The following is a 19,457-nucleotide window of genomic DNA, read 5'->3' as shown; positions in this document are numbered from 1 at the left end:
CGCCATCAAGGCCTCGAGGCAAGTGCGGCGCAGCCGAACAGCCAGCGATGGCGGGACGAAAATTTGGGCTGTCTCAAAAAGATTTACCGCGAGCGCCGAGCCGCGGCGGTAAAACACGCGACGAAAAGCCCAGAACCCCGGCGCGCGAGCGGGCGGGAACCCCATGCCCGTCCTCTGGAGTCTGGACCAACGAGATCAACCCGTCCCATAGACCATGTCCACGAGCCGCAGTCTCACTGACACCCCGGCCCACGGCGCGCGCGCGCGACCGTGGCTCACCTGGACCCGCCCCCGCCGCGCGACTCAAATTTTCACCGCACGCGATTCACCCCCCACGCCCGGGATACCCCCTGCCCCGAATCCGGACTGGCCTCCACCCTCGCGCCGAACCAGGCCACGCTACTGACGCGCGGGCCCAGAAGAGCCCAAGCCCCACATGCAGCGGCACGTGTGGCGGTTCGTGGCGTGCGTCCGGCGGCGAGCGTCGCGGCGCTGGTTCGGCTTCAAATACCCAAACCTCTCCTCCTTCTCCGGTTCCTTCCCTGGTACTCACAACGCCACTCCCGAAATCCTCAAAACTCCTTCCACCGCCGCTGCCTCCCTCCGCTCTCGTATTTGGATATTCCCCTCTCGGTTCGAAGCACCAGGGTAGGGTAGGGTTCCTCCGGAGGGGTTAGGTATTTTCCGACCGCGGTGATGGCGGAGGGGGTCGCGGAGGAGGGCCGCCGGGGCGAGGAGCCGGAGCCGGTGACCCCGGCGGCGGCGGCGGCGGCGGCGGCGGAGGGGTCGCAGGGGCTCGAGGACAGGCGTCTGCTGCGGTCGCGGTACCTCGCCGTCAAGAGCCAGATCAACGGTAAGGGGGGGCACCCGCGCGCCCGCGACGGCGGTGTTTCTGGGAGTTTCTGGGTGCCGTTTTGGAGTTCGGTTTGGCGTCTAACAATGTGCTGTGTTCCGTGCAGACGAGAAGGACCAAATGGCGAGCGCGGACTCCGTCAAGTTCCAGTCCGTCATCTCGCAGGTGGAGAGCCTGCACCAGCACGGTGAGCCCGGCTCACTCGCCATTTTTTTGAATTTCGCTTCGGTAGTTTGGACGAGGCGTAATGTGTGGTTAGGCCAAGTTTCATGCCCTTTTTTATTTTATTTTTAGCCATGTGTGGGGTCTCCTAATAACAAAACCGTGCTGCATATGTGCTGCTCTACTACTCTGTGTTTTGCCACAGTGATAAACATGTTCTTGCCTTAGGAAACACACATTTGACATTTACATTCAGTAAATCGACAACGCAGAAGAAAATAATACTAGTACATAATATTTTCTTGTTTGCCATATGCTCTGTTACTACTCTGGTGCACTTTTGCTGTCGGCCAATGCTATTTACTAAAAAGTAAAAACTGATCAATTGTGCCTTCATGCTGCAGTTCACAATCCCAGGGAGCAGGTAGCTGATGCAGAGGCATTGCTGGACATTGCCAGCAGTTTGGCAGCATCTGTAAGGTCCCAGTCAGCACTAGGAATCACTCCTTCCCATTTAGTTGCTGCACTCCTTAACAAGTTTGGGACGCAAGGGGATGCCGATGGTGAGGGCGCCTCGTTGAGATGGTCTGCTGTTGGGCTTGCTGCGTCTCATGTCTTCATGGCTGTGCCTGGATGCTGCACCATGTAAGGCATCTGATCATTTATCTCACATTTTTTCCATTGATGTCTGCCTTACAAATTTCAACTGACTAACTATGTATGGCTACTATTCTGACAGGTTTGGTCCCATGACGACAGAAGTGAAGCCACGGAGAACACATACCATTAGAAAGAGGACTGCAAGGCCGAGTAGAAATGATCGCCCTGAACAGGTGTGTGTATCATCTAGATGCTTTAATAATAAACAGAGTCGTATATGTTTTCTTTTTTGTGCTTGAAACATGAAGATACACTCTATAGCAGTTGATATTGACTAAATTGCTACACTTAGTCATATTTATTTGGTGATTGCTGCCAATTTACTGCAGAAGCATACTCTTTGATTATGTAAGGTGGGGTTTACTATTGTAAACTCCAATATATCCACATTGATGTATAAGTGAATTGCATAATTGAGCGTTATTTGTGCATGTTTCCTTAAACTAATTTGTTTTGATCTCCTTTCCATTGCCATATGCAATTTTAGTGTAATTGCTACTGTTTTCCATTTTGTGAAGCAAGTGGCAGGTTCATATTTCATTGACTAATCATTCCCTAGTTAATCTTACTGTAAATATATAAATGTTACATAGCCTAGCAGTCAGTGTGGTTACTGAACTACTACAAACCTTTTACATTGCACTCGTTGATCTTTTGTGATAGAGGTGGTGGTTGCATCTTAATGTCACAGAAGCATTCTGCTATATTTCATCACACAATGAGCCTTTTTTTAGCATGTTACCATCAGTAGTAATTGCCTTCAAGTATCAAAATCGTTTAGCTCATTTATTTTGTAAAATCTATGTTTGGCCATCTTCATTTTGTATTCTGTTATACCAAGACTAGTTGTCACAAGCAGTTTGCCTCTGGTCACATGAATAGTTTCTTTGTTCTGCTATAGCTGTATCACTATGTAAATGCAAGTAGTCTATATTTAGATCATCTAATTGAATCCGCTTGCTGGTCTAATTATCAAATTCATTTAGCTCATAATTCATAAATGGATGTTTGGCAATATCAGTTTGTATTTAATTTTGTATTCTGTTATCCCAAGATCAGTTTGTGACTGTCATTTTGTATTTTGTTATCCCATGATCAGTTTTGGCAAGATCAACTTCTAATAACATGTTGATCTAATCTGCCGTATTACGCAGCTTGCTGATCCAGAGACAACAACGACTGATACAGACAGGAACATGGCTGCTCTGTTTAATGTTCTGAGGAAGAAGAAAAAAGCAAGACTTGAAAACCTTGTTTTGAACAGAATGTCCTTTGCCCAAACGGTGGAGAACATATTTGCCTTGTCATTCCTAGTTAAAGACGGCAGAGTGGAAATGAATGTGAATGACGACGGCCATCATATCCTCTGTAAGGGCTTTGTTGCTTTATTGCTCTTTTTGTTGGTGTCGCATCATGTATATCCTGTTGTGTATCTGATATTATCTTATCAACTGGAACAGCTCCAAGAAATGCACCTGCTGCTGGTGCAATTGCCTCAGGAGAAGTGAAATACAACCATTTTGTCTTCAGATACGATTTTAAAGACTGGCAGGTACTATCCACATCATTGATTGCCATTTTCACAATCAAGTGTTGAGCATGTACCGTTCATAGTCTTTTTGGGAGGTTGTGCAAGATAATGCAGTTTTCACCATTATCACAAGTTATAAATTCATTATTACAAGTCTTACCTACAGTTTATCAAACACACAAGACAAGTACTGTAAACCAAACGTATGACAACATGTTGTCAATTAAATGCTAATCATTTTTCATGGATTATCACACAAACCAAACGTATTCTTCTGTACTTGGGTGAATGCTGGGAAGATCAATTTACATGGCTAATCCATGTACTTGCCACTCACTCCAATCTAATTAATCTGTTTTACATTTGCTCCTAGCTCATGAAAGGGATAGTCGCGGAGGGGGAAGAACTGATGGTGCACAGTCCGCCTTCTCTCAGCACGTCTGGAGGAAATACCCAGGCGGAGATGCCTACTCGCAGCATGCCTGGAGGAAATAACCAGGGGGAGGTGCCGGCACACGGCACGCCTGGAGGCAACGAGGATCCCGCGACGCCTGTGCATGGCACATCCGGAGGAAACAGCGAGCCTGAGATGCCTGCGCACACAACTTCAATCAGGAAGCACTGCAGGAACCGGGGCCTGGTCACACAAGCGCGGCAAGACGAGACGACAGCCATGGAGGATAAGCGGCAGACGGATGCGCAAGATGAGGTGATGCGCACGGTGGTCAAGCGGGAGGACATGGAGATGGCCAAGGACAGGCAGGAGGTGGTCCAGACGTACAAGCGCAAGCGGTCTGATCGCCATCCACCCGCCGGCGGCCACCGCGCGCATGCGTCTTGGGGTTCCTTTGGTGTCGGTAAAGAGTTTACCCGGCTGACCTAGCTCTAGCTCTAGCTTTATCCGACTGACCTAGCTTTAGCTTTTGAGAGGACTTTTGTAGGGGTGGGCAAGTCCAGATCTATGATTTGGATGCTGTGTAAGTGTAAAGTAGTCCGAGTTAGAGAAATGTTGATCAGTGTTATGAGTTTGCAGTGTTGGTTTACTGCTGGATTTTTTTAAGCAGTGATCTTGAGCTACCTGGCTCGTTATTATACAGCTGTTATGCTTTCAGCTGCTTGATTAGATACCCTGAACATACCAAGGGTGTTCCATCTCAAACTGACCAAGAACATCCAGCGAAAAATATACTTCTACTAAGAGCAAGCGGCAATTATCACTCGTCTGGACAAAGGGAAACAATTTACGCCATTCAGCAACTTACTCTCTGGCGGCACCACCACGTTTGGGTGAGGCAAACCGTTAGGGTTATCGATTCTTTTGATTCATCATTAAGTCTTCTTAACGAGATTGGATGGTGACTGGACGCTGTGGCTAGATGATGCTCCGGATCAACAATCTTATTGTATCCAAACCGAATGCAATAGTAGTTCATTGTCAAAAATTAAAGGGAAAAAAGGAGGTGAAAGATAATAAAATTTTGGCTTATAATCTAAATACCAAGGATGTTCGGTCCCAGACTGACCAAGAACATCACACGAAAGATACTGGCTTGATTCTATAACTCTCCAGAAATAGAATCGCTAAATTTGCCATATTAAAATGCCTTAGAAACAGTACAAAAATTGGATGCAGAGCAGAGAGAAAAAAAAGACGGCAATACACTAAGCCTATAATAAACCTCAAAAGCAAATCCATTCTCGGATATCTATCAGTTACAGCGAGCTGATCAAAACCAAGCCATGACAGTATCTCCCAATCAATCAACAACAGGCTTATGCAACTCAACATGACCATGGGTGAGTGGCCTCAGATTTGGAGCTCAGGCTTTGCTAGTCACTATTAATCATGAAAAGCCATGAAAAAAGAAAAGCATCCCTCAAGCCGCAGCCGACTTGCGCAGTTCACTCTCACCATGAGCGAAGTGGCATCTGTCTCCAAATGTGCAAGAGCCTTTGTTGAAGTTGTCACACAGCTTGGTCTTGAAGTTGCTTCCCCCACCACCACCTGCAGGCCCCCTCCCCGGGTTCTTTGCTTGAGGAGGGGCGTTGCCGCCAATGCGGAGAATCAGCTCTTTCACCATTGCACTCGCATGGTTGACCTGATCGAACGATCCCTCGAGCTCAATGTTTTTATGGTTGGGGTCTGCCTCATTATCCCGGATGGCTAGCTTGGCCCCAGTCATTCGGGATATGTGCTTCGTGTTGACTCCACCTTTCCCAATAATGGCGCCAGCAAGGGATGCATCAACACTGATCTTGGCTGTGGCCGATGCGCCAAAGGTTGAGGGAGGAACCATGTCTGGGCCAGGCATCGGTGAGGGCTGGAAGTGACCGTTGGGTCTTGGTCCCATTGGAGGTGCCATCGAGTTGTTCAACAGCATGGGCTTTCCGAGCTCCCTCTCTCCATGAGCAAAATGACACTTGTTCCCCCATTTACAGCCTTCTGCTGTGTTGAACTTGTTACACAAGCGAGTCTTCAAGCTGGGTGTAGGTGGCCCATCAGGAACACCAGGTCCCATGGGCATTCTTCCTTGAGGAGCTGAAACAGCTGGACCACCCAAGTTGGTCATCTTTGAAACAGCCTGGTGACCTCCAGGGAAGTTATGGAGAAAATGGCAACTTGAACCAAAGGGACAACCAGCAGTGCTGCACACAGAGAGTATCACATAAGCAAGCGAACTTACACAACAATCTAAACTGTAACACGACTGATGATTTATAATGCAGCCAATACTGATGAAAAAAGATCATGATCTATTTAGTTGAACAAGATGACAGTATTATTATATTAACTAATGAGAAGCATCTGGTGAATGAAAAGAACCAAACATTATCAGTACTATGGGGACACTTAGATTCTACTTTTGATGTGTAGTGTACAGACGACACTTAGATTCTACTTCTGATGTGTAGTGTACAGACGACACTTAGATCCTATGTTTGATGTGTACACACAGTATCACTGCTATGTGGACAACCACAGATGCTTCACCATATATCTACTACAGTCAATTTTTATGTCATAAATATATAGAATATCAAAATAGCAGAGTACATTTTAGAGTAATGTTGTAGTTTCTCAATAAGAAGTGTTTTCAATTTTATCTTCCAATATTGTTGTGAGCTATTCTACTTCCATGATACCTGATTACCTCCAAATAATGAAGACACTTTGTAACTTATAACAAAACCAAAGATAGCTTAACATCATAAACTGGAAATTATAAATATATAAAATAAAAATATCTTTGCAAGTAGGTATGGCATTGGTACTAGATAGTCAAAACATCCATGAGTGATACTGGATTATCAACGATCTAGATGAACACTCAATTGCTCCCCATTAACATGTTCAATCTTCTTATCTTGGTTTCTGCAGGTGAATCTGTGCCATTGTGTTACTGACTGATTTTCCATCTGAAAGCAAGTTACATATCCTTATAATTCTTGTTGCATTCTTCCAATTTTCACAACGATATACACACCGGCTGTACTAATTTTTACTCCACTGGATATTCATTCTTAAGCTTGAGTTAGATGAGGAACCTGTAGTAGAACCTTGCTTGACCCATTCGTTAGCATCAATAACAATTTTTAGCAAGATAGCAGAATTTTAATGAAAAATAACAGCAAATTGCATAATAATAATAATAGATGTTACCAGGTGGGAGTGGATTTTAGGTTGGATTATAACCTGAAAAATTTGGTGCATGGCTTCGATTTGCTTCCTACACCCGTTTGAACCGACTCCGATTCTGCTACACCAAATTTATTACTTCCACCAGTTAATACCGTGTTGATTTTACTAAAATCTTGGCACTTGTAAGAAAACATATACTAATAATTTAATAATTTAATACTAGCACAGAGATATTGTAATAAAAACTAAATGCTGGAATTAACTCCAGTACCCCAAGCAGAGCTATGCCAACGATTTAAATTAGGACTATCCGTATATTTCTGCTTTGGGCACCGGATGCCAACGTCAGCGTGGCTTGTAATTAACACAACAGAACATTTAAGAAAGGATCCTCTCTACCAGAATAGTACTAGCCTAGATCCTGCTAATAATTTGCCCCAACCCCCTCCCCCGGGAAAAAAGCAAGCGAATCACATCTTCAGATCTTTGGAAGAAAAAAAAACAAAACAAATCCCCGCAAGAACCTACACGGCAGCAAGCCATGAAACCCGTTCAATACAGACCGCAGAAAATTTCAGGCTCACTACAAGCTCCTAGCAGCCCCCGATATCCCCGTCCCATCCACCAACCGAAACCCGGCTTCTCGCCACCCACGCAACGAAGCGAACCAGCGCCTCCCAGATCCGGCAAAGGGACGGGAACGAAAACCCTAAGGAGCCCCATCCAGCCAGAGCGGGGCAACGAAACCAGAAACCAGGAGGGGGGGCGAGAACGAGGCTGCTCACCTCTGGCGCGCTTGACGGCGGCGCCGCCGTTGGTGCCCTCCGGCACGGCCCTCTTGCGGCCCGCGTCCATGGCGAGCTCGGGGGGAGGGCGACGCGGGGTCGACGTCGGCGGCGGCGGCGGCGCGTGGAACCCTAGGCTAGGGTTTCTCTCTGGCGGGGGCGGCGTCGGTAGAGAGAGAGAGGAGGAGGAGGCAGCACGGGGCCTCACAACCGGAGAAGATGGGGTGTCGCGCTGGGGCAAAGGTTTAGTTTGGCACGTGGCGTTTTTAACGGTGCGCTCTGGTAAGGAGGGATCCAGGAGTTTGGGCAGGATTCTGGCTGGAGACCGGAGCTGGAGCCAGTTTTTGTCTCGTTTCTTTCCTATCTCGGAGCATCGTAAAATTTGCTAACCATTGGATCCACGATCCAACGCTGCAGGTGCGCTCGTGTCAAGGGAGCTGGAGCCAGCTTTTGTCTCATTCCTTAGCCTCCCGTATAACTTCAATCTTAATAATATTTTTGAAAACTACTACTTCTCTATAAACTACCATCCCCGTCTCATAATATAAGATATTTTTTAACACCGCATTAGTGTCAAAAAGCATCTTACATTATGAGACATAGGGAGTAATATAAGAAGACAGTTAAACTCTAGAGATAGTTATTATTAGAACAGTGATACGTGTTGGTCGGATGATAATCTAAAGAGATCCATCGTCTCGACAACCGTTTGATGGAGTCACGATAAGTCATCTTATCTCTCCCATGTGAGTGTCGGCCTTTGCAACAAGCCAAGTGTTGCACTCGATCCTCTGCAACAAAAGCATTGTTGCAATCTCGTATGAACCATTCCCCCCTTTGAAACAATACTTATCTTACAGAAATCGCACTGTGACCACTGTTGCAATATCGCAGATGTTTTAAACACACAACCCCGCTGCAAACCATTGCAACAACACAAATGTTTCAGAAACATAACCCTAGTTGCAAAGCATTGCACCGGATGTATTTGTCGGTGTGAACCTTGTATGTGCACAAGCCCTCCGCCCCTATTCTACAACAGCACCTGTGTAAAAAAATGACGGATCACCACCGTGCGTGCTTGAGCAAACCATGTCGGTAGTCTTGATTGGATCAGATGAATTACTGGTCGGACGCTGGTGTGCATACCTTGGAGAGGAGGACGCTGGTGGCGGCGCGCTTGTCGTCCCAGCGGACGGTGTAGCTATCTTGCTCCCGCCGAGGGTGTGCTCGTCGGAGGTGATGTACGACATGTATACCCCTGCGAAGACAACGATGCAAGGTGTAGACATGCGATGAGAAGAAATTGAAGGGGATTCCTAGGGAAGAAGAAGAATCAATGGAGGGGAAATGTGTGGGCAGCCGTATTTGTTGGGATAAGGTTGGGTGTGATAGCGGTGGGTAAACCTGTTCAAACCCTAGGCCAGGTTGGGTTTCGGCCCAGGCTTTGTAAAGCCCTAAGCAAAAATCCTAAGCGGGCCCGACCCGAAGCACATGAACAGTGCCATTTTTCAATTCAAATAATTATATTCTAGATATTAAAATAATATAATATACTTATATTTCAAATAAAGTATACATTTGTTGCCATTTCGGGCCTTTTTTGGCTTTCATGTCGGGCTTCGGGCGGGAAAATGGAGCACGGGCCCAACCCGGATGCTGGGCCTTCGGGCTCGGGTCTTCGGGCTAGGTTGCCCATGCACAGGTCTAGCGGTGGGTGGGCCCTCACATGGACACGCGTCGCACAACAGAGGCAGCGGATGAAACCCAATTATCAGTCAAGTGAGAAGAAACATTTCCCTCATTCTTAAGCCTCTTCGATCTACAAGAATTTTGTACGATTTTTTAGCCTTTTGGTTTGTAGGAATATAACAATCCTAATTCCTGTGTAAGATATGAATCAATCATTTGTATTCATAGAAAAAATACTTCTTTTAGTGATCTAAACACTCTTATATTTCTTTATAGAGGAGTATTATCCTAGGCTCGATGAAAAATACATCTTATCATGTGAATCAAGGGAAAGTAGCGGCTGCACGCCTGCACCCACCTTCATTGTGGAAATGATCATCAACAAATGTTATGGGGCTTGCAAAGTTTTATGGTCAAATAACATTTGAGGAGCTCTCTACAAAAAAGACAAAATTACAAAATCTGCTCAAATAGTGCACTTACATTTTGACTAATTTTTAGTGAATTTGTCTTTTTTATAGAGAGCTCCTCGAATGTTATTTGACCACCAAATTTTGCAAGCCTCTCTAACATTTGTTAATGATCATTTCCACAATTTTTCTGATTTTTAAAAAGTGGTTTGATATGTTTTCTTGCGTGGGTGCACCGAGAGTGGGTGTAGAAGAACCACTCTCATGAATCCAATGACACCTCCCGATCACACAAATTTTGACGGGAGGAAACTTCAGCCACATATCGCTACCAGGCGACCGCGCTGTCGCGGCTATGGGCCCCGACTACCCTCCTCGGGATCCACAGGGAACGGAGAAACCGTCATTCGCCCCGCCCGCCACCAACAAGGTAAGCTTTGTTGCCCGGCGAAGCCGACATCGTGGCACCTCCTCTCGAGGTACCGATGCTACCTCTTGAGCATTGCGTTGGATTTCCCCGAAGAGGAAGGGATGATGCAGCAAAGTAGCGTAAGTATTTCCCTCAGTTTTTGAGAACCAAGGTATCAATCCAGTAGGAGGCTACGCCCGAGTCCCTCGTACCTACACAAACACAATAGCTCAACGCAACCAACGCGCTTAGGGGTTGTCAATCCCTTCACGGTCACTTACGAAAGTGAGATCTGATAGAGATGATAAATAATATTGTTGGTATTTTTGGTATAAAAATGCAAAGTAAATAAAGTAAAAGCAAAGTAAAAGCAAAGCAATAATAAAGTGATGAAGATTGATATGATGAGAAAGAGACCCGGGGGCCATAGGTTTCACTAGTGGCTTCTCTCAAGAGCATAAGTATTCTACGGTGGGTGAACAAATTACTGTTGAGCAATTGACAGAATTGAGCATAGTTATGAGAATATCTAGGTTGTTGGAAATATGCCCTAGAGGCAATAATAAATTAATTATTATTATATTTCCTTGTTCATGATAATCGTTTATTATCCATGCTAGAATTGTATTGATAGGAAACTCAGATACATGTGTGGATACATAGACAACACCATGTCCCTAGTAAGCCTCTAGTTGACTAGCTCGTTGATCAATAGATGGTTACGGTTTCCTGACCATGGACATTGGATGTCGTTGATAACGGGATCACATCATTAGGAGAATGATGTGATGGACAAGACCCAATCCTAAGCATAGCACTAGATCGTGTAGTTCGTATGCTAAAGCTTTTTTAATGTCAAGTATCATTTCCTTAGACCATGAGATTTTGCAACTCCCGGATACCGTAGGAGTGCTTTGGGTGTGCCAAACGTCACAACGTAATTGGGTGGCTATAAAGGTACACTACGGGTATCTCCGAAAGTGTCTGTTGGGTTGGCACGAATCGAGACTGGGATTTGTCACTCCGTGTGACGGAGAGGTATCTCTGGGCCCACTCGGTAGGACATCATCATAATGTGCACAATGTGATCAAGGAGTTTATCACGGGATGATGTGTTACGGAACGAGTAAAGAGACTTGCCGGTAATGAGATTGAACAAGGTACCGGGATACCGACGATCGAATCTCGGGCAAGTATCGTACCGCTAGACAAAGGGAATTGTATACGGGATTGATTAAGTCCTTGACATCGTGGTTCATCCGATGAGATCATCGTGGAACATGTGGGAACCAACATGGGTATCCAGATCCCGCTGTTGGTTATTGACCGGAGAACGTCTCGGTCATGTCTGCATGTCTCCCGAACCCGTAGGGTCTACACACTTAAGGTTCGGTGACGCTAGGGTTATAGAGATATTAGTATGCGGTAACCCGAAAGTTGTTCGGAGTCAGGGATGAGATCCCGGACGTCATGAGGAGTTCCGGAATGGTCCGGAGGTAAAGAACTATATATAGGAAGTGCTATTTCGGCCATCGGGACAAGTTTCGGGGTCACCGGTATTGTACCGGGACCACCGGAAGGGTCCCGGGGGTCCACCGGGTGGGGCCACCTGACCCGAGGGGCCGCATGGGCTGTAGGGGGTGCGCCTTGGCCTATATGGTCCAAGGGCACCAGCCCCAAGAGGCCCATGCGCCAAGAGAAGAGGAAAAGGAAGAGTCCTAAAGGGGGAAGGCACCTCCGAGGTGCCTTGGGGAGGATGGACTCCTCCCCCCTTGGCCGCACCCTTCCTTGGAGGAAGGGGCAAGGCTGCGCCCTCCCCCTCTCCCTTGGCCCTATATATAGTGGGGGGAAGGGAGGGCAACCATACCTAAGCCCTGGCGCCTCCCTCTCCCTCCCATGACACACCTCCCTCCTCCCGCGGTGCTTGGCGAAGCCCTGTTGGAATCCCGCTACTTCCACCACCACGCCGTCGTGTTGCTGGATCTCCATCAACCTCTCCTTCCCCCTTGCTGGATCAAGAAGGAGGAGACGTCGCTGCTCCGTACGTGTGTTGAACGCGGAGGTGCCGTCCGTTCGGCGCTAGGATCATCGGTGATTTGGATCACGACGAGTACAACTTCATCAACCCCGTTCTCTTGAACGCTTCCATGCGCGATCTACAAGGGTATGTAGATCCACTCCTCCCTCGTTGCTAGATGACTCCATAGATAGATCTTGGTGACACGTAGGAAAATTTTGAATTTATGCTACGTTCCCCAACAGTGGCATCATGAGCTAGGTCTATGCGTAGTTTCTATGCACGAGTAGAACACAAAGTAGTTGTGGGCGTTGATTTTGTTCAATATGCTTGCCATTACTAGTCTTATCTTGATTCGGCGGCATCGTGGGATGAAGCGGCCCGGACCGACCTTACACGTACTCTTACGTGAGACTGGTTCCACCGACTGACATGCACTAGTTGCATAAGGTGGCTAGCGGGTGCCTGTCTCTCCCACTTTAGTCGGATCGGATTCGATGAAAAGAGTCCTTATGAAGGGTAAATAGCAATTGGCATATCACGTTGTGGTTTTTTGCGTAGGTAAGAAACGTTCTTGCTAGAAACCCATAGCAGCCACGTAAAACATGCAACAACAATTAGAGGACGTCTAACTTGTTTTTGCAGGGTATGCTATGTGATGTGATATGGCCAAAGGATGTGTTGAATGATATATGTGATGTATGAGATTGATCATGTTCTTGTAATAGGAATCACGACTTGCATGTCGATGAGTATGACAACCGGCAGGAGCCATAGGAGTTGTCTTAATTTATTTATGACCTGCATGTCAACATAAACGTCATGTAATTACTTTACTTTATTGCTAACCGTTAGCTGTAGTAGTAGAAGTAATAGTTGGCGAGACAACTTCATAAAGACACGATGATGGAGATCATGGTGTCATGCCGGTGACGATGATGATCATGGAGCCCCGAAGATGGAGATCAAAAGGAGCAATATGATATTGGCCATATTATGTCACTATTTGATTGCATGTGATGTTTATCATGTTTATGCATCTTGTTTACTTAGAACAACGGTAGTAAATAAGATGATCCCTCACTAAAATTTCAAGAAGGTGTTCCCCCTAACTGTGCACCGTTGCGAAAGTTCATCGTTTCGAAGCACCACGTGATGATCAGGTGTTTGATTCAGACGTTCACATACAACGGGTGTAAGACAGATTTACACATGCAAACACTTAGGTTGACTTGACGAGCCTAGCATGTACATACATGGCCTCGGAACACAGAAGACCAAAAGGTCGAGCATGAGTCGTATAGAAGATACGATCAACATGAAGATGTTCACCGATGTTGACTAGACCGTCTCACGTGATGATCGGACACGGCCTAGTTGACTCGGATCATGTAATCACTTAGATGACTAGAGGGATGTCTATCTGAGTGGGAGTTCACAAGATGAACTTAATTATCCTGAACATAGTCAAAAGGTCTTCGCAAATTATGTCGTAGCTCGCGCTTCAGTTCTACTGTTTAGATATGTTCCTGGAGAAAATTTAGTTGAAAGTTGATAGTAGTAATTATGCGGACTAGGTCTGTAAACTGAGGATTGTCCTCATTGCTTCATAGAAGGCTTATGTCCTTAATGCACCGCTCAGTGTGCTGAACCTTGAACGTTGTCTATGGATGTTGCGAACATCTGACATACACATTTTGATAACTACGTGATAGTTCAGTTAAACGGCTTAGAGTTGAGGCACCGAAGACGTTTTGAAACATCGCGAAACATATGAGATGTTTCGAGGGCTGAAATTGGGATTTCAGGCTCGTGCCCACGTCAAGCGGTATAAGACCTTCGACGATTTTCTTAGCCTGCAAACTAAGGGAGAAAAGCTCAATTGTTGAACTTGTGCTCAGATTGTCTGAGTACAAAAATCGCTTGAATCGAGTGGGAGTTGATCTTCCAGATGAGAAAGTGATGTTTCTCCGAAGTCATTACCACCAAGCTGCTTGAGCTTCGTGATGAACTATAATATATCAGGGACATATATGATGATCCTTGAGATATTCGCGATGTTTGACACCACAAAAGTAGAAATCAAGAAGGAGCATCAATTGTTGATGGTTGGTGAAACCACTAGTTTCAAGAAGGGCAAGGGCAAGAAGGGATACTTCATGAAACGGCAAATCAGCTGCTGCTCTAGTGAAGAAACCCAAAGTTGAACCCAAACCCGAGACTAAGTGCTTCTGTAATAAGGGGAACAACCACTGGAGCAGAATTACCCTAGATACTTGGTAGATGAGAAGGCTGGCAAAGTCGATAGAAGTATATTGGATATACATTGTGTTGATGTGTACTTTACTAGTACTCCTAGTAGCACCAGGGTATTAGATACCGGTTCGGTTGCTAAGTGTTAGTAACTCGAAATAAAAGCTACGAAATAAACGGAGACTAGCTAAAGGTGAGATGACGATATGTGTTGGAAGTATTTCCAAGGTTGATCAAATATCGTACGCTCCCTCTACCATCAAGATTGGTGTTTGCGTTGAGCATAGATATGATTGGATTATGTCTATCGCAATATGGTTATTCATTTAAGGAGAATAATGGTTACTCTGTTTATTTGAATAATACCTTCAATGGTCTTACACCTAAAATGAATGGTTCATTGAATCTCGATCGTAGTGATACACATGTTCATGCCAAAAGATAGTAATGATAGTACCACCTACTTGTGGCACTGCCACGTAAGTCATATCGGTATAAAACGCATGAAGAAGCTCCATGTTGATGGATCTTTGGGCTCACTCGTTTTTGAAAAGTTTGAGACATGCGAACCATGTCTATTGGTGTATATGCATGAAGAAACTCCATGCAAATGGATCGTTTGGACTCACTTGATTTTGAATCACTTGAGACATGCAAACCATACCACATGGGCAAGATGACTGAAAGCCTCGTTTTCAGTAAAATGGAACTAGAAAGCAACTTGTTGGAAGTAATACATTTTGATGTGTGCAGTCCAATGAGTGCTGAGGCGTGTAGTGGATATCATTATGTTCTTACTTCACAGATGATTTGAGTAGATGTTGAGTATATTTACTTGATGAATCACGAGTCTGAATTATTGAAAGGTTCAAGTAATTTCAGGGTGAAGTTGAAAAATCGTCGTGACAAGAGGATAAAATATCTATGATATGATCATAGAGATGAATATCTGAATTACGAGTTTGGCACAGAATTAAGACATTGTGGAAATTGTTTCACAACTAATACAACCTGGAACACCATAGTATGATGGTGTGTCCGAGCATCATCACTGCACCCTATTGGATATGATGCATACCATGATGTCTCTTATCGAATTACCACGATAGTTTATGGGTTGGGCATTAGAGACAACCACATTCACTTTAAATAGGGCACCACGTAATTCCGATGAGATGACACTGTATGAACTATGGTTAGGGAAACCTAAGCTGTCATTTCTTAAAAAGTTTGGGGCTGCGACGCTTATGTGAAAAGGTTTCAGGCTGATAAGCTCAAACCCAAAGCAGATAAATGCATCTTCATAGGACACCCAAAACAGTTGGGTATACCTCCTGTCTCAGATCCGAAAGCAATAAGGGATTGTTTCTAGAATCGGGTCCTTTCTCGAGGAAAAGTTTCTCTCGAAAGAATTGAGTGGGAGGATGGTGGAGACTTGATGAGGTTATTGAACCGTCTCTTCAACTAGTGTGTGGCAGGGCACAGGAAGTTGTTCCTGTGGCACCTACACCAATTGAAGTGGAAGCTTATGATATTGATCATGAGACTTCGGATCAAGTCACTCCCAAACCTCGTGGGATGACAAGCATGCGTACTACTTCAGAGTGGTACGTAATCCTGTCTTGGAAGTCATGTTGCTAGACAGCAATGAACCTACGAGCTATGGAGAAGCGATGGTGGGCCCGGATTCCGATAAATGGCTCGAGGCCATAAAATCCGAGAGAGGATCCATGTATGAAAACAAAGAGTAGACTTTGGCAGAATGGCTCGATGGTCGTAAGGCTATTGAGTATAGATGGATTTTAAAAGGAAGACGGACAATGATGGTAAATGTCACCATTAAGAAAGCTCGACTTGTCGTTAAGATGTTTCCCGACAAGTTCAAGGAGTTGACTACGATGAGACTTTCTCACTCATAGCGATGCTAAGAGTCTGTTGGAATTATATTAGCGATTACTGCATTATTTATGAAATCTTGCAGATAGGATGTCGAAACATTGTTTCCTCGATGATTTTCTTGAGGAAAGGTTGTATGTGATACAACCGGAAGGTTTTGTCAATCCTGAAAGATGCTAATAAGTATGCAAAGCTCCAGTAATCCTTCTAAGGACTGGAGTAAGCATCTCGGAGTTGGAATGTACGCTTTGATGAGATGATCAAAGATTTTGGGTTTATACAAAGTTTATGAGAAACTTGTATTTCCAAAGAAGTGAGTGGGAGCACTATAGAATTTCTGATGAGTATATGTTGTTGACATATTATGGATCAGAAATGACGTAGGATTTCTGGAAAGCATATAGGGTTATTTGAAAGTGTTTTTCAATGGAAGGCCTGGATTAAGCTACTTGAACATTGAGCATCAAGATCTATGAGGATAGATCAAAACGCTTAATGGTACTTTCAAATGAGCACATACCTTGACATGATCTTGAAGGTGTTCAAGATGGATCAGTCAAAGAAGGAGTTCTTGCCTGAGTGGTAAGGTATGTAGTTAAGACTTAAAGCTCGACCACGGCAGAATAGAAAGAAAGGACGAAGGTCGTCCCCTATGCTTAAGACATAGGCCCTACAGTATGCTATGCTGTGTACCGCACCTGAAATGTGCCTTGCCATGAGTCAGTCAAGGGGTACAAGAGTGATCCAAGAATGGATCATAATACAGCAGTCAAAGTTATCCTTAGTAACTAGTGGACTAAGGAATTTTCTCGATTATGGAGGTGGTAAAAGAGTTCGTCGTAAAGGGTTACGTCGATGCAAGCTTAACACCTATATGGATAGCTCTGAGTAGAGATACCGGATACGTATAATGGAGCAACAATTTAGAATAGCTCCAAGTAGAACAGTTATTTGGAATGGCTACACATGTAGTGTAGTAGTTGCATCTAGGAGATGACATAGAGATTTGTAAAGCGCACACGGATCTGAAAGGTTCAGACCCGTTGACTATAACCTCTCTCACAAGCATAACATGATCAAACCCAGAACTCATCGAGTGTTAATCACATGGTAAATGTGAACTAGATTATTGACTCTAGTAAACTCTTTGGGTGTTAGTCACATGGGGATGTGACCTTGAGTGTTAATCACATATCGATGTGAACTAGATTATTGACTCTAGTGCAAGTGGGAGACTGTTGGAAATATGCCCTACAGGCAATAATAAATTAATTATTATTATATTTCCTTGTTCATGATAATCGTTTATTATCCATGCTAGAATTGTATTGATAGGAAACTCAGATACATGTGTGGATACATAGACAACACCATGTCCCTAGTAAGCCTCTAGTTGACTAGCTCGTTGATCAATAGATGGTTACGGTTTCCTGACCATGGACATTGGATGTCGTTGATAACGGGATCACATCATTAGGAGAATGATGTGATGGACAAGACCCAATCCTAAGCATAGCACTAGATCGTGTAGTTCGTATGCTAAAGCTTTTCTAATGTCAAGTATCATTTCCTTAGACCATGAGATTGTGCAACTCCCGGATACCGTAGGAGTGCTTTGGGTGTGCCAAATGTCACAACGTAACTGGGTGGCTATAAAGGTACACTACGGGTATCTCCGAAAGTGTCTATTGGGTTGGCACGAATCGAGACTGGGATTTGTCACTCCGTGTGACGGAGAGGTATCTCTGGGCCCACTCGGTAGGACATCATCATAATGTGCACAATGTGATCAAGGAGTTTATCACGGGATGATGTGTTACAGAACGAGTAAAGAGACTTGCCGGTAACGAGATTGAACAAGGTATCGGGATACCGACGATCGAATCTCGGGCAAGTATCGTACCGCTAGACAAAGGGAATTGTATACGGGATTGATTAAGTCCTTGACATCGTGGTTCATCCGATGAGATCATCGTGGAACATGTGGGAACCAACATGGGTATCCATATCCCGCTGTTGGTTATTGAACGGAGAACGTCTCGGTCATGTCTGCATGTCTCCCGAACCCGTAGGGTCTACACACTTAAGGTTCGGTGACGCTAGGGTTATAGAGATATTAGTATGCGGTAACCCGAAAGTTGTTCGGAGTCCCGGATGAGATCCCGGATGTCACGAGGAGTTCCGGAATGGTCCGGAGGTAAAGAATTATATATAGGAAGTGCTATTTCGGCCATCGGGACAAGTTTCGGGGTCACCGGTATTGTACCGGGACCACCCGAAGGGTCCCGGGGGTCCACCGGGTGGGGCCACCTGCCCCGGGGGGCCACATGGGCTGTAGGGGGTGTGCCTTGGCATATATGGGCCAAGGTCACCAGCCCCAAGAGGCCCATGCGCCAAGAGAAGAGGAAAAGGAAGAGTCCTAAAGGGGGAAGGCACCTCCGAGGTGCCTTGGGGAGGATGGACTCCTCCCCCCCTTGGCCGCACCCTTCCTTGGAGGAAGGGGCAAGGCTGCGCCCTCCCCCTCTCCCTTGGCCCTATATATAGTGGGGGGAAGGGAGGGCAACCATACCTAAGCCCTGGCGCCTCCCTCTCCCTCCCATGACACACCTCCCTCCTCCCGAAGTGCTTGGCGAAGCCCTGTTGGAATCCCGCTACTTCCACCACCACACCGTCGTGTTGCTGGATCTCCATCAACCTCTCCTTCCCCCTTGCTGGATCAAGAAGGAGGAGACGTTGCTGCTCCGTACGTGTGTTGAACGAGGAGGTGCCGTCCGTTCGGCGCTAGGATCATCGGTGATTTGGATCACGACGAGTACGACTCCATCAACCCCGTTCTCTTGAACGCTTCCGCGCGCGATCTACAAGGGTATGTAGATCCACTCCTCCCTCGTTGCTAGATGACTCCATAGATAGATCTTGGTGACACGTAGGAAAATTTTGAATTTATGCTACGTTCCCCAACATAGGTATGATCATGTATATAGGCATCACGTCCGAGACAAGTAGACCGAAATGATTCTGCATCTACTACTATTACTCCACTCATCGACCGCTATCCAGCATGCATCTAGAGTATTAAGTTAAAAAGAGAGTAACACCTTAAGCAAGATGACATGATGTAGAGGGATAGTTTCATGCAATATGATAAA

The 19,457-nt window shown here is 45.5% G+C and overlaps 2 protein-coding genes across 2 annotated transcripts; one reads left to right on the top strand and one right to left on the bottom strand.

Moving 5' to 3' along the window:
- The first annotated feature begins 550 nt into the window (after positions 1–550).
- LOC119332755 (non-structural maintenance of chromosomes element 4 homolog A-like) lies at positions 551–4,302 on the top strand. The gene is made up of 7 exons (XM_037605907.1): positions 551–853; positions 960–1,040; positions 1,420–1,660; positions 1,755–1,848; positions 2,830–3,043; positions 3,136–3,227; positions 3,580–4,302. Exons 1-7 carry the CDS (start codon positions 697–699, stop codon positions 4,087–4,089), a joined length of 1,389 nt encoding a protein of 462 aa, XP_037461804.1. The 5' UTR covers positions 551–696; the 3' UTR covers positions 4,090–4,302.
- Positions 4,303–4,771: 469 nt separating this feature from the next.
- Positions 4,772–7,878, bottom strand: LOC119328707 (zinc finger CCCH domain-containing protein 44-like). The gene is made up of 3 exons (XM_037601679.1): positions 7,632–7,878; positions 6,901–6,961; positions 4,772–5,852 (listed from the first exon to the last, which is right to left on the bottom strand). Exons 1-3 carry the CDS (start codon positions 7,699–7,701, stop codon positions 5,084–5,086), a joined length of 900 nt encoding a protein of 299 aa, XP_037457576.1. The 5' UTR covers positions 7,702–7,878; the 3' UTR covers positions 4,772–5,083.
- Between the last annotated feature and the right edge of the window lie 11,579 nt (positions 7,879–19,457).

This window comes from Triticum dicoccoides, chromosome 7A, assembly GCF_002162155.2.
Source record: "Triticum dicoccoides isolate Atlit2015 ecotype Zavitan chromosome 7A, WEW_v2.0, whole genome shotgun sequence".
Taxonomy (NCBI): Eukaryota; Viridiplantae; Streptophyta; class Magnoliopsida; order Poales; family Poaceae; genus Triticum; species Triticum dicoccoides.
This window is presented reverse-complemented; position numbering and strand designations above follow the sequence as displayed.